The sequence below is a fragment of the Leptonotus elevatus genome, chromosome 10 (assembly GCF_054856555.1).
Source record: "Leptonotus elevatus isolate MCC_2025b chromosome 10, RoL_Lele_1.0, whole genome shotgun sequence".
In the NCBI taxonomy this organism is placed as follows: Eukaryota; Metazoa; Chordata; class Actinopteri; order Syngnathiformes; family Syngnathidae; genus Leptonotus; species Leptonotus elevatus.
Window position 1 is genome coordinate 20,667,509 of NC_141248.1, and position 16,119 is coordinate 20,683,627.

Sequence of the window (16,119 nt, forward strand, 5' to 3'; positions counted from 1 at the left end):
AGAAAGAAAACTATTACGAGAAATACACGTAGCGTGCTACTCAGATGTTTGTGCCAATACTTTTTGTCGGGTTTTCAAATAAGGAGATAGTAATGGCTTTAACCATACCATGTTAAGCAATCACACTTTGAAGTGTTGGGTACTGCAAGCAACAAAGACGCCTCGCTTTGCGAAGGTCCACACCCTGAGGATCAAGCAACTTGGTATAATAAATATTTACTTGTACATTTGTTTCCAGAATTATTATTTACACTTTTTTTATTTTTTGTACAAGTAGCTAAAGTTGATGTGTCGAAATCTGCTGCTCTCCGTCATTCACTTGCATTTACCTAAAGTGTGCTAGCTTCTGATTGGTTAGTGTTTAGTCAGCTGATAGGGGACCAGGAAGTGCTGTCGCTCGAGCTGCCGTGTATGACGAGTAAAGTTTAAATTAAGAATGAATCCGTCTCCATCCTCCCCTTTTCATTTTATAAACAGTGTCCCATTAACCACCAACGAATCCTCACATTAGCTATGGCTAGCCTACGTGGGGTTTTCTTGTACGTGAGTTTTTTTCTCACAAATTTGCCACTTTATAAAGTCCCAAATTTACGAGCTTTTTTTCGGAATATTGCCCCCACCCTCTAAAAAAAAAATGCATTTATACGTGGCCCTAATACGCTCTCGTACTCAACACTTTTACAGCTCTAAATTTAGAATATTTCACAAGTCACATGGCACACAGGAAATTGCATCATTCAAATCGAAAGTAAGTAAGAGTAAGTCATTTATTTGTTAGCATAGTGATTTTTCAACTATGACAGAGTTCAAAATGTCCACTCAGTGCTGTTACCTGTTTTGTTTTTTTAAATCGTGTATGTTTATTTTTGCTATACATTTTTGGTTGACTCACAGTAATATTCTTAGTGTCAACATGTGATCACATAAATGACATGGAAATTGTGTAATGTATTTGTTCAAAACTAATTTTGGTTACTTTCAGTCCTGTTACTCAAATTTCAGTACAATAAAACAATGAAATAAATAGATGAAGTTGCCTGAGATGGGCCAATATACATTTGTAGTAGTTAAATCCGCATTTAAAAATAGAAATGTAAGCTCCTTTTGAAAGATTTAGAACGCGCAAATGGCATTGACACGTTGGAATTGCCCATTTAAAACAGAGTAGTGATTTAATTGTGTGTAAATAAACATGTTTAAGTATACATTCCTTGACCACAAACAGCCATGAAGACAATAAGTGTACCTAATTAATGACTATCTTGTTCAAAGCAGCAGTATTATAGTCTCGGATATTCAGAGGGATTTAAAGAAGCGGCAACTTTGCCTCACGAGCTCATTACCGAGCATGCCGAGCTCGTCAGCAAACAAAGGGCGCTGACGTGGAGTCACGCGAGGCACTAAATGAGGAGCTAATATTTTTAATTTGCCCAAAGTCGCTGTAATTCCTGGCATCTCAAGCGAGAGCGAAAAGCCCTTTAGGCCGAGACGAGACGCTGCCGTGCTGAGCTGCCAGCAGCTGCACGGGAGAACCCTGACGTCATGACTGGATGCTTGAATCGGCGGCAGTAAATTACAATATATGAACAAATGTTTTGGGGTGTGTTCGATGTTCAAGTGCTAGACAGATCATACTATCGTATCATTCAAAAGGTAAGCAGAGCTGCAATATGTCAGGAGGTATGTCAGACAGTGTAGTGTCAGGGATGACACTGGGTCATGAAACCTTCTAGCCAATGTGGTTAGTATAAAAATCTCCTAGCCACGCTGGAGTGTAGTTAGCAACAACATCACGTGTTTATGTGGCATCAGTGCCGAGTTAAAATGGAGGAAATCTGTCCAGTTGACGTCGACAATGCGTCATTAGCTTAACAACAGAGGTGGCAAATCCGGGTCCAGAAAGTAAAAACCCTGCCACAGTTTGGCTTTAGCCCCAGGTGCTGGCTAGCTAGCTCCCTAGCTAGCTCCCATGGTGCTCGTTTACCTGCTGTGAGCTAGCTAGCATCAGAGGCTAAAGCCAAACTGTGGCTGGGTTTTTACTTTCTGGGTCTGGATTTGCCACCTCTACTTAACAAGGGACGTTGCGATTGTAACCAACCATGTGTGTCGCCACTCCCCATTTCAAGGTGGCGAATGTGGAGCGCACATTCAAAGTATGAAGTGCTCCCCCCCCCCCCCCCCCCCCAAGTGAAAATACATTTGGTCCAAACTTCTCTTGGTGCCACTCCTGGTGAAAGCAACTGGCCTTGTCAAAACCTCTAGCTCCGCCCTCGTAATCAAGGTGGGTGGTGTAAGTCGTTTATTTTCAAGTTTCGCGAAGCTTCAGTAATGGCGTGAGTGTTTTTGTAATTCTTGCTCCTTAGCGTATTTGAACAAAAGCTGGTCACAGACGTGTTATTAAGACACTTGGGAAGTGTTGTATTAAATGAAGTTGAATTTCCCCTTGAGGGATTTTAATCAGTATAATAAATTAAATGTCATTAAAATTACAATCATAATAGGTCTCCTTTAAGAGTTACTGACAAACTGTTGGAAGCATAAAAAGAGAGCAAAATGAAGGAACGAGAAAAAGAACAATCATCCAAACACTTTCATATCGTGAACATCATGAAGACGGGTCTGACTCTTGCTCATGTCAAACAGAGACAATTCCCAGGGTGCATTGCAGGTTGCCACTCTTCTCCCGGACCTCGTTACGCTCTCATTCGGACGGTTACGTAACGGCGTTAACGAGAGCCGCGCGTCCGTCCATCTGCTTGGCCCCTCGTCGGCCCGTAATCAGATTAGGCAGCCGCCGGGTGACCGTGGGGGGGCTCGTCGAGCATGCCGCGGCCACGACGCATGTGTATTAACGTGGACCACCGTAGCAGGGTGGGGGTGGGGGGTTGTTGTGGGCGCTGCCAAACATACGGATTGGTGCGTACGTGTGAAGAAGAGGTGCGATCCAGAGCATTAACAAGTCTATCTACTGTTGACATCAACAGCATGTGTTGGTGTCACATGACACATCTGCACATGGCTTGTGTCGCATTGCAGTAACAACACCAAAAAGATAGGGGGAGCTAAATGTGTGATCTACATGCGAGGGGTTCGAATCCAAAAACATGCAACATTCAGAGGCGAATGTGAGCGTAAACGTTTATCAAATCATTTTCCGCATTGAAATGAATTGATATGCCATGTCGTCGCCTAGGAATGACATCACCTGGTGGTGCATTCTTATTGGCTGCCACTAGATGACGTCACTTCTAGGCGACACAGGAAAAGGACAACTCCCAGACGTTAATAGAAAATAATAATAATAATAATATTTAAAAATACAAATAATTTGATAATAAAATATAATAATACTATATAAAAACATATTAATTAAAAATAAAATAATAATAATAAATAAATAAATAAAATCAAACCTCAAAGCTAATGTATTAAATAATTACAAAATTATGAAAACAAAGGACATGCTTGCTATAATTATAGTTAATTTTCAAAGTTGTGTAAATGTAGTTTGGTTTCTTTTTTCTTGTACAGTTTATTCCATTCATGGAAATGCTTTTACAATTTTATTTGTAGTTATTTCCTTAGTTTTTGTTTACTAAAATAACCTTGTGGTGAACCCACAGATAGCCAGATGTTGACAATTCAGTTAAAAAGAATAAACTGTTTCCATTATTTCCTATGAAGGAAAAATAATTTTGTTCACACTCAGAGGTTACGCAGCATGAACCGTGTTTTTCTGCCATCTTAGCCCAGCCAATTACATTAGGATGACAAGACTCTCGACAAAGAAACACACGAGTGACCTCCCGACGACCAGTTAACCAGGAGGCACTCGTGGCCTCTTGCTCGTCACCTGATGAAGAAGCGTTCCGCACGCCGCCACCACTCATATGGCGCCCACCGCAGTCGAGTCTGATGTCTCATTGGCATTCAGCCGCACGCCTGCAGCAGGCGGCCGATGCGAATGCTATTAAGATTCCACCAAAGCCGGCGGTTCCCCGTCGCCGAACGTGCGGCCGAGGAGGAACAGGCTGCGGATTGTGGACTCAGAGCATCACCATTTTGATGGCTGCTTAAAATTAGCCATTGAGCTCTGAGGTCAAAATTAATATGCATTAAATTATCGACAAAATCAACTTAAAACAGATTTGCATTATTTGTCGGCGCTTCTTGATTTTTAATTGTATCCAGCACAAGCTGAAGTGCTTCCATTTTTGACTGATTTGCATCCAACTTGAAGCTGTCTATTGTTAGTCAGAGAAAACAGCTATTCACTTTTAATTGCATCCGTCACAAGCTGGCCGTGATGTAAATTTGCATATCATCAAATGTGTCCGATTTTGACAGTTTTGCTTCAAACTTGACACCATCCCTATTAAATTTGAATTATCTAGTTATGAATATGGAGGACCAAAACTGCCAATATTCAAAATAAATAAATTACTAAATAAATAAATGACTAAATAAATAAATGACTAAAAGTGAAAATAAAAACGGATATAAAAAAATACAATTCGAAAATTAAATCCAAAAAACTAAATGGAAATAAAAACAACAATACATATATATATATATAAATATATATATATATATATATATATATATATATATATATATATATATATATAAATAAATAAACATTTGTATTTAATTGTATCGACAGCTTCACTATTTCGGTGGGTGCTCGCCTCAGCAGTGTCGGCTGATGAAAATTGGCCGCCTCAAGTGTGTAAATCACGACTGGCCCCGTCAGGACATCCTTAGCTCCTCTCGGCCATCACCAGAACGGCAGCGTGACCGCTTTGAGATGAGCCACATCACAGACGAGTCGAGGCCCCACCACCCACCGCCAACCCCTTGCCCGGAATGCTAAGCTGCTTGCTAATCACCTTTGGAGAGGACAGCCTAATTCAGATGTCAAGGCCCATTACCTGTGAGCGGTCCAGAGGTGACCCGGGCCGCTATCTTGCAGTGATAAACACCATTTGGAGGATAATGCACAACTGGATGGATCGCAAAATGGCCGAGAGGCGCATCAGCCAAATTTGCCATTGTCATTACAGTGGGCTGAGGGGGAGGGCTGTTGGGGCTTTAGCATGTAGCAATCAGCTCTGCATATAGATAACGTCCTTGACGATGACACCGGTCAAACGCCGCCGCCTGGAATTAATTAATATGCTCAAATGTCGCAATTTAAATTTGCAAATTCAAAGTAGTCAACTCTAACCCTAATGTTTTTTAACTCTATCCAGCACGAGCAAGCCCTAATCTCTGCCGTCTAAGGTTTTATTTGTAGGTGCTCAAATGCTACTTGTTGATTTGAAGCTCTCATCTGTTTTTTTTTTCAAAACAAAAAGCATTTAGATGTTTAATGGTTTCTGGCACAAATTGGCTGAGCTCTCTGAGGTCAAATTAGTATGCGAATTAACGGCTCGTTTTCAACAACCTTTGCTTCATACTTGACGCCATCGATTGTTGTTGGAACAAGAAGCCTTTTCAAATTTAATTGCATCCGCCGCAAGCTGCCTGTGATCTGTGAGAGTTTAGGTTGAATCAGTACATGCTGCAATGCATCCATTTTCAACAGATTTCCTTTAAAACCCTATTGATTTTTAATTGGATCCGGTACAAGCTGTCTATTATGTTGGCTCTACAAAATCAGCTTTCAACATATTTTGACCAGACTGTTGTTGGAATAAGAAGCCTTTTGAAATGTAATTGTATCAGCTTAAGATTTAATTAGTACTATGTATGCATTTGTATATACATTCAAATAGCTGTTCAAGATCAGCTTTAAAAAAAGAAATGCATCAAACCTGAAGCCGTCAAATATTTATTTTAATTGTATCCGGCACAAGCTGACTGATCTCTGAGTAGTCCTGTAAGCTTAAATGTATAAAACTCAACATATTTAAAACCAGTTTGAAGCTGTTTTTGTCTGAGTGAGAAGCCTATTGAATTGAATTGTATCCGGCACAAGATGGCTATAAAGTCTGGGTTAAAATTTGCATAAATTCAAATGTGTCTGCAAAATCTGATTCCACCTGATTTGAATCAATCTTGAAAATCTTGTTACTTTTTGTTGTCATAGCAAGAACCATTTCAAATTTGAATTGTATCTAAAAAATATATTAATTTTTTTTTTTTTATCATTATTGCATCCGGCACACGCATGTCGAATAACAAAAAATGTAAACGGCCTACTTAACCGCTAACGATTCTGGTCAGAACCCAAATGATTTTGAATAACATCCATTGCAGCATCCGTTTAGACAAAATTAGAAAGCAAGGTCGCGGACAAGTAAATGTTTGTTTTGTAGCCGCAATACAGCGACCACCCGCAAGCACACAGAGGAGCAGGCTGGGCGGTGGCGGGGGGAATTCTGTGTTCTGCCAGCGGTGCTGCATTGTAGGGGAGCACCTGCAGGGAGCGACTCATTAACCCCAGCGTTGAGTCCTGATGCTTTAATTGGCTGGAAGGACTTGTTTAAGAACAAGCAGCCATCTTGAGCTTATTGCACTAATTGCTCTGCGGAGGCTCTGAACATCTGACCATTGAAACGTACACATTGTAGACAGCAGGCGCAGTGACATAGACCACACATCATCAATCATTTCATGGTCGTACTTCTCGTGCCAACATCAGAGATGATGTCTCAATGTCTAAGCAAGGACTATGTTCATTTTCATTTTTACACATTTTCCAGTAAAAGTCTTGAAAATTTAAGACAATATATGTTTTTCACAATACAATGCATTTTTAAAATCTACCTTATATATTTTTTTTTTATGAAGTAAAAGATCAAAATTGAGCCACTGCCAAAACATGCTTTTGCTGTGCTAGCATTAGCCTCCATGCTAGCATACAGACTTGAATTGGGCTCAGTGTTCATTAATCATTACCAATAAAAGTCATTAAAATCTATACAATATTGTGTTTTTATTATATAATAAAAAGATTTAACATAAATTCAATTTTTAACAATAATTAAAGCCGAAATAAGTCATTATTTACCTAAAGAAATTACTTATTTGAAAGCACATTGGCTGGTAATATGGAAACTGTATGCATCCCTTCTGTTTTCATGGCAATCGCCTACTTTTGCAGGTTCTTCACACATATTGGCAGACCAGCCTGGACATCATTTGTGTGTCACTCGCATTAGCAAGTCCAAACTTGTGTGCATTGCTTGTACAGCAGTGGCTCTGCACATAAATGTGACTTATTTTCCAATAAACTCACACAATGTGGATTACTCTTTTTCAGTATATAAAATATATATATATATGTTTCACGTCTATTCTAGTCACTGGCCAAACCGCACAACTATTAAAGCAACATTAAGTACTTATTTACCTTAAAAGCCTCCTTTGACAGTGCACTGCTTGGTAATAAAGAGAACGTATGTGTCCCTCCTGTTGTCATGGCAACCTTGGATTTCTCAGCATCCTTACACGTAGCAAGACTACTTGGACACCTTCGTTGTTATCGTCAGCTATTCTCTATAGTTTGCCGTTTTGGGGCTCAGGCTAAAGTAGTGCCATGGTGCCATCTTGGTGCCAAGCAACTGTGTTGAAGCCAAATGAGGAGCTTCATTTTGACAAAATGATTGCTTTGCTTGACAGCTTATTACCGATAATAGTTCAGGAAGCCTACTTTAGCGAATATGTACACATACTAATAGACCAAACTGGACACCTTTTATGTTGCGCTAGCATTAGCATCCCAGCTATGACCTAGCTAAAAATGAAGGAACATGCCAAGTCAACACAAGAAGGCCAGAGCCAAGATTCAAAACCAGAACTGTGACACAAAAAGGTGCTAACCACTAGCCCACCATGCTAATAGACACTCAAAATGCTCGGAAACCCTCAATTATGGCTAACAAAATAATGTGAGCATTGTAATGTGTGATGTGACTTCCAAACAATGTAAACATCTTCCATTTATGTGACTAATGTAGTCGGACATGACTTAAGGACACAATTATGTTTGACCTGTGGACAGTCTGGACACGGCGCATGTTGTGCGTACGTCCGCGCGTGTATGTGTAGCGCTAGACTAAAAGCCTGACAGCTGCCTGCAGGCACATTGGGGGGAAAAAGCTTGATGAGCGGAGCCTCGGAGGACAAGCAGGCTGCTTATCAACAACGTGCCTTGAAAGCAACAGCGGTGGCTGCAAAGAAAGGTCAGACGGACACAGAGCGCTTTGCAGGGAAATAATACAACATTATTTGCGGCGACATTAAAGATGCTCGTTTGTTATGATAGCTTTTAAATGATGGAACAGAAAGAACAGACATCAGAGGGGTTCAATTCAGGTCATGGCAGCATGGGAGTTCGTAAAGCGGGGTAACACGTATATACGCAAATTTACATAATAATGAACAACCAGAGCCACGTTCAACTACATTTAAGTTGTTAAATAAGTGTATACAAACAGTATAAAAAAATCAATTGATAAATACGGTGTTTCTCGTTATTTGAATACACGCAATTCTCTTGGCCAAACATACCTAAAGCTATTTTTTTTTTCCCATTTTTTTTGCATCTGATTGCCATCAACAGACACTTCCTGATAACGAAAGGTGCATTCATAAAATTTAACGGACACTTACTAATGTTGCCATTTGATAACGGCGGCTTCGCAGCGGTCTGGAGAAGATTCCGGCAGGGGAAGTCGGCGTGCAATGCGGACTGGGTGACAAACGGCGAATCAATAGCTCAACAAAGTGCAGCTGCATTAAAACACCCTTGTGCAATTTGGCCTCTGAATTAACAACCGCGCCTATTCTTTTCCGAGGCGCCATCCTTCAAATGAAGGGCTCCCATCATCATCGCTGCGGCAGCTATCAACGCTTTAGTTCAATAAACATAAAAATGCTGCGATGTGAGATGATTAAAACTCAGGGAGGAAAAAAAAAGACCATCTGTTCTGTTGTTATTCACTGTGAAGGGAACAATTGCACCTGATGGTTTGAGGTTGCAAAGTAATGACGCTAATTATCATAAAGATTGATTGATTAGCGGGATTGTCTCCCCCCATCCTGTAGGTGGCAGTAATGCGTGAGTGGTTAAACTAAGGAGAAGACCAAATTATTCTTTATACCATTTAAAAACAACATTTGCCAATGCTTCCTTGTGAAAATAATACCGTAAAATTACTCAAAAAAATTGAAAGTAAAAAGTGAATGAATGAAAAGTTTTAAAGTTTATCCAAACTTACCTTGTTGGTACTCTGGTACTCTTCATGAGCTACAATGTTAGCGCTTCCTTTCTTTTATGATTAGATGCCATAGAAAATGGCTTGACAAAAAAAGTGTACTGTACCAAAATAATATGTTCAAGAGACACGTTCATAACTAGCGCGTGTGTAAAAAACAACCATAGATATGAGACACGGCGTGCTCCTTAAGCCGTGATGTGCCAACGGTGAATGCTAAGCTAATATCCCTGTTTTCCAGTCGCCACTGCCAACATGGCCGCCACATCGACACTGTTCTAGTTCACTCTCAGTCTATTTATCTAAGGATATGCTAAAATGCCAATGCTAAAACATATTTTCATGAACTATTATCAAGTTCCCTCTTCTGAGCCAACCATCCATTTTGTAAAGTCCTGGTTTAGTGCCAAAAATCTCCAAAAATTGCCATGGAAAAGTTTCCAACTGCGTTGAGTAACTACTGCTGAGCCGCCTTGTTTTTTCACATCATGAATGTCGCGCGAACCTCAGCTGGATGCAACAGCCGAAATAGACTCCAGCAGCGTAGATCTTTAAATAGAGGCGTCACTTCCGACTCAATCAAAAAGGTAGCAGAGAGAGACGGCCACCACGTCGCGTCTCGGCGAGAACGTCTTCATCTCCGAGCGCAAACGCGGCCCCTGGAGAATTGAGCACGCAGCGAGTGTGAAGTGCCGCATGCCGCTTCTGTTCCGGGTAACTTTCCTATCTACTTCCACACTCGGAGCGCAGAGGAACTCAGCGGAGAACATCGAGGAACATCTGGTGCAGCCCGTCTGCCGTCGCTTGTCGCCGCCGAGTCGTCACAACAGCTGATCCGGCGACTCCATCACGGTGGAGAAAATTCACTCGCCGACTCAATCATGCAGGAGGTGTGAATAAAACATGAAGCCGGCACGAAGGAATGTATAGAAGGCGCGGACGCTGGCGCGCCAAGTCCGGGCCACCACAGCCGCCATCTGCCTGACGCCGTCCATCAGATGTGAAAGACACGCCGGAGGACAACATGCATACATATGTTCACGTATTTGCACATAACACGGGGACGAGTGGGGTAGAGTGTGACTTGAACTGACAGGTCATCGTAAAAACTCTCTTCATAGGTACAACATGAACACGTTATGGAAAATGAAAGGTGTGGTTCCAAAAAGCTAGCAAAGTTAGCATGTTCGTCGTGTCATCGATACCGGTACCTTGGAAGCAGGTGGCTGATTGTTGCCAGGCTGTTTTCACATGTATTTGAATGCGAAGAGGGTTAGCTTTGAGCCGCAGGCTTTATAAAAACTGCCTTTTATCTGTTATTCAATCATGAGGTCCTAATAAGGTACAAAGCTTAATTTGATAGATATCAGGACTCATTCACAGACTGGTGGAAACTCACTGGAATGAGGTTCCCTGGGCTAAAAAAGTGAGCGCGGCAATACATATATATCCTCTTAATTTGGCTACATTGGGAGTGGTGTTCTGTTGGACTCACAGTTGCTGGGGTGTGTTCACATGCATATGAATGTGGGGAGGTTTAGCTCTGAGCCACGGGTTTTACATAAGCTGCTTTTTATCTGTTATTTAACCTTGAGAGCTAATACAGATTCATCGCTGCTAATTGAATTACAATTTGATAAATAGCTGGACTCATTCACAGAATTCATTGGAATGAGGTTCCGTGGGCTAAAAAGAGTTAGCACAGCAATACATGTGCATCCTCTTAATTTGGCTACATTGTGAGTGTGGTGTTCTGTTGGACTGGCTGTTGCTAGGTGTTTTTCACATGCATATGAATGTGGGGAGGTTTAGCTCTGATTGGAATGAGGTTCCATGGGCTAGAAATGTTAGCATGTTAGCACAGCAATACATTTGCATCCTTTTAACTTGGACATAATGGGAAAGTGGTGTTTTCTTCTGTCTGTCTAGTGTTTTCATGTGCATTTCAATAGGAGGAGGGTTAGCTCTGAGCCTCAGACTTTTCTTCTAGCCATTTTTTAATCATGGGAGCAAATGGGAACATACATTCTGAAGGTTGCGCTCTGGAGAGACCCACTTTATAGTATTCTATGCCAAGGGAAATTACACATAATCATCAGCGGATTGGTGGAAAAACATTGAAATTAAGGTTCCATGGGCTAGCAAAGTTAGCATGATAATACGTTTGCATCCTCTCAACTTGGGTGCATACATTTTTGTCTGTTGGGTTGACTGTCACTGGACTATTTTCATGTGCATTGGAAGCTCAGATGCTGTTGATAGAAGCAAGTATCCATCTAAATTATTGTCATCGTAGGAAAGCACGTGTTCTTTAGTAGTAATTATCTATAATACTTAGCAGTAGATTGCTAGAAAGATATGCAAATGAGGTTCCCCGAGCTAGGGAAGTTAGCGCATAAATAGGTTTGCATCCTCTTGACTTTGCTACCTTGGGAATTGGACACGTGGCATTCAGCCATAATACTTAGCAAGTGAATAGTCATTGGGATGAGATTCCCTGGGCTAGCAAAATTAGCACATCAATCTGTGCTTCGACAAAGAATTGTGGCTTTTAATTCAAACTGACTGACACATCATTTTCTTGATCAGAACTTTGGATACAGCTTTTGGATTGGATCCCATTGGGTACCTAAAATTGCGGTCACGGTGTGTATTCTCACCCCAGAAAGAACAGAAATGCCTCATGTGAGCCTCATTAAAGATTCTCTGGCTGTGTTGCCCTGAGTCTTGCTCCCCTTCATGCACTTTATTAATCATCCTTGCTTTAGTGGGCCAGTAAAGATGGCCGCTCACAGCTCTGGGAAGAGCAAGCCACAAAATACGCACAGCATCGCATCACGTGCATGCCTGTTACTCCCAAACAACACACACACACATATTTAGAGTATGAGTGTGTACCATGGATGTGCAGCTGATCTCCGGGGAGACCGACCCGGCTCAGGTTCTTGCGGGACTCAGCTGCTCGCCGCTTCCGGAGCATTCAGGATGGTATAATTTGCCGTTTTGAGATACGATTCCCGCTTGTAAGCAGCAAGCTGACCGTCTCTCTATACTATCCCAACGGTCACATGAAACCCCCCCCCCCCCCCCCCACCGTCGCCCGACTCCATTATGGCGCCGGCCAGAGCGGCATCCCACCTTATTATGGGATGTCGGAGGCAGGCGGCATCATTCTTTGGGCCGGATGTGCCATGATGAGACAACAGGATGCAGGCAGCCCTGCCACTCGGCCGCATCCATGTGCACAGGCTGAATAATGGAGGATGTAATTAGGCCTTGTTTCTATGCATGGGAGTGCACTTAGACTTGATGTCTCCAACCAGGCTGCCGTGCACGCCATTATTGCCATTATCAGCGTTCGATCTCCCTGAGAAAGTGATGGGAGCCAACGCGCCAATTAGAGCTCGTACGGGGCAACACGGCTTGGAGGGCAGAAGGGGATCTGGGCAACAACTATGGCTTTATATCACCCCAAAAAAAATCTAACACTTAGGAACGTTTAAGATAGCTTTTGTCAAGATTCCATCGCAGAGTACTTCCCATCCATTGCACAAAAAGACACACGTAAGGCTCATTAAATTGTTTTAAAAGTTTAAAAAAATATATGTATTAGGTCCACTTGAAACAACAATGTAAGAGAACGAGGGCGTTAGAACAAGGGGAGACTGCAAGAAAACTGGCAAATGCAGCCAGGTGGAGACTGTGGGGTTTAATATTGCAATGTAAACAGCAACAGGTAGGGAAACTGAAATTCAAAGTTGAAAAAAAATGCATTGGGAGATATCACGAGACACTAAAAAAACAACTCTATTGTCTTACTTTTGGCTGTTATCTACAATAAGTAGACTGCATTTTACTCATGAGGAGACTGAGGGCAGCAAGAAGTGGCATCTGCTGAACTACAAAACCTGTGCTGGATTGAATGCATGAAGCGATCTTATATTGTTAAATGAAAAGGCAAATAAAAAAATATATAGTTTTTTTATGTTTACCCTCTTTTAAACTGATCTCTTATTGGCTATTAGATTTTTTTAAAGTGAATATCTGCACTGATAATCAGCACGGCTGGTAATACCAAATATAAATTGACTATTTTCTCTGTTTCAGTATCAAATCCACTGCATGTGCACTGCCCCTAGTGGCTAAATTATGCACTTTAGATGGAGCCACAGAACGCATGATGAAATTATGATTAGATTAACATTCAATTTAATTATTATTATTAGTGTATATACTTTTTAATATTGTACAGTGTGGAGTCCTATTTTTCGTACTAAAACATGCTACAAGTGTTTTCTTGTTTTTTTTGTGTGTGTGTTTGTTTTGGGGGGGTTTTGCAGGGGCGGAACGCATTAATGGCATTTTCATTTATTTTGCTTGGGAAAGACGATTTGTGATCATCAAGGCACTCCTGTATTGCTGTCATGAGTGAGTTTTTTTTTTTTTTTTGATTTTTTTCTATGGAAGGAAGTTATGAGGACTCACCGGGTTTGACCGTCTTGAGGCGAACCGGCTCCCGAAAGTGTCGAATGACAGCCAGCGTGTCCCGGTTGGTAAGTCCACTGACGGGCGTCCCGTTCACCTCCAGCAGCACGTCGCCGTAGTAGGGCAGCTTCCCGACGTGGCACACCAGCACGTCCAGCTTCATCTGACCCAGGTGCGGGAACTGACCCACCTCGGCTCCCCCCAGCACCTCCACCACGGAGCCGAAGTCGCCCAGATTGCCCCACGACACTGCGCACTCCACCACCTTACCGGACCAGTGTTTCTTCTTCTTCAGGGTTCTGGACATGTTGGCTTCACCTGGTTGCTTTGACTTGACAAGTCGAGAAAAGGCTGGCTTTTTTTAATTTTATTTTTTTAATGTCGCGGCCTAATAAACCCGGGCGAGTGCTTCTCCAGCTCGGTTCATCTCCCTGAGTGATTCCCACCCGTGGAAGGTGTGCCGGAGTGTCATCCGCGAGGTAATTCCAACGAGCGCTCCCTGTGCGTAAAATGCGACGAAGCGCAGCAATCACGGCGTCGCTCTCCTCCGCGTAATAAATGTTAAAAAGGCAAAAAAAATAGGACGTCAACGCGGCGTGTTTGGATCCCAGCACCGCAACGAGAACGAGCGAGGACGCGTGGACGCACGCAGACAGACGAGCAGGCGGCTCCACTGTGTGTGTGCGCGCGCCGTGGAAGTCCAGCCCACGGTAGTGGAGGCATCTGATTCCGTAGCAGGTTTGAACACACCTGGCACCGTCGAGACTCGTTCCAGCCCGGGCTCCGTCCGGAACGCTACGCCCCCTTTTCGTCGCTGTGCGCACTGACGCCTTTTTGCGCTTGCGGTGGCCGTTGCCGATGGCGCCATCTTGTGGAGAAATGCTGCGTGGATTCAAGTGTCCTCAAACTCACCCTGAAAATTCAAGCTCTCAACTCACTTTGAAGAACAGTGGCGGTCCAAGCTTGAATGGCACACACTCATGAAACGCACACTGGGGTGGATTTTCTTTTGCATATGGAATTATAAGCAAATATGAATAATAATAGTTAAAAATTTGAATGAAGGAAACAATTCACTCTTAACTAAAATAAATAAATAAATAATTAATGACTAGGTGACTTTACCATTATCTTTAACACATAATGGGAAACACAATATAACCCTTTACAACAAATTTTCAAAACTGCTTTCAAGCTGTTTAATGGCAGTGGAAGTTATATATAAATCAAAAAAAAAAAGTCTAGAATTACAAATCGCGTGTTTAAAACAAACACATATGTAAACCTTTAGTCAGCTAGCTTAATGCTAATTTTAACATTGCATCATGAAAGGGATTAAGCCACTTTAGTTTTTTAAAAGGTCACACATGTGACTGACCAATAGTAAAGATTTATTTTTTATTTATTTTTTAAACGAAATTGACAAAATTGTGACTTTTGAGATTTGGCCCAACGCCAGCAATATAAAATCTTCTGCAAAGAGCTGAGAATGCCTAACCCATGTGTGACATTTAAAAAATATATATATATTTATTTTTAATTGTCATTACTGTATATATGTGAAGTACTATAACTTATTTTTCTCGTTCAAAAAACACATTACTACAACAACCTTTTTTTGAGGGGGGCGGGGGGCTGCAACGGAGTATTGGCATTTCAATTCATCTGAATGGAAAGATGATTTGAGATGCGAGTGACATTGTTGAGTTTCATTGCTTCTGCGGCGCCACCTAATGACGAAGCCATGGTGCAATTTGCTGCTCCAGTTCCCGCCAGATTTATTTATGTGGGCATCACGCCGCATTACACACGTATTTTTAGTTGTCTGTATTTAACAGCATTCAAGTGCACCAAAAAACCAATCATGAATTATTATCACTTATTTCTTCATCTGCAGCTTTTTCTTTTATTTTAATGCTGCCTTGCTCATGCATAATTGATGTGTTTAATGAGCTCCTGTGCTGTATTGGAGGTTTGCGTGAAAGTGTTCCTTAAATTTTGTAGGAATGTACAAAGTTGTTTAGTGAGAGGTAGAAGAAGACAGTAAATGTCATTCATTTTTATGGTTGTGTGAGAAATGGTGATGTATGCGCTTGAATGGAGAAGCTTGGTGTCAGCACTCTGACTCAGAGCACAGTCATATGTCAGTGATGTCATGCCAAGTTCATTAAAGGTGATGATGTAACCCGGGGGTCCTGGATGCATGCACTCATGTTGCGTTGCAGATAAAATTCATAATAGGCCTGCAACTGATTATTTATATTAATATGTCAATTATTTTTTGTTAATTCATCAATGAATCAGATATATATAAAAAAAAAAAGCTTTAATTTCCATCCTTTAGTCAAAAAGAGGACATTATTCCAAATTGGCAGCGCAGAATATGCATGAATGTAAATTTTGGGTCCAG

General features: G+C 41.6%; 1 protein-coding gene across 4 annotated transcripts in view; it reads right to left on the reverse strand.

Moving 5' to 3' along the window:
- Positions 1 to 14,525, reverse strand: part of magi3b (membrane associated guanylate kinase, WW and PDZ domain containing 3b) — a 130,944-nt gene extending 116,419 nt beyond the window's left edge. For all 4 annotated transcript variants that reach the window (XM_086086721.1, XM_086086724.1, XM_086086725.1 and 1 more), the window contains exon 1: positions 13,710 to 14,525. In XM_086086721.1, coding sequence (XP_085942847.1) covers positions 13,710 to 14,016 — 307 coding nt within the window. In that variant the 5' untranslated portion in view covers positions 14,017 to 14,525. The remainder of the gene's footprint in view (positions 1 to 13,709) is intronic.
- Positions 14,526 to 16,119: the final 1,594 nt, after the last annotated feature.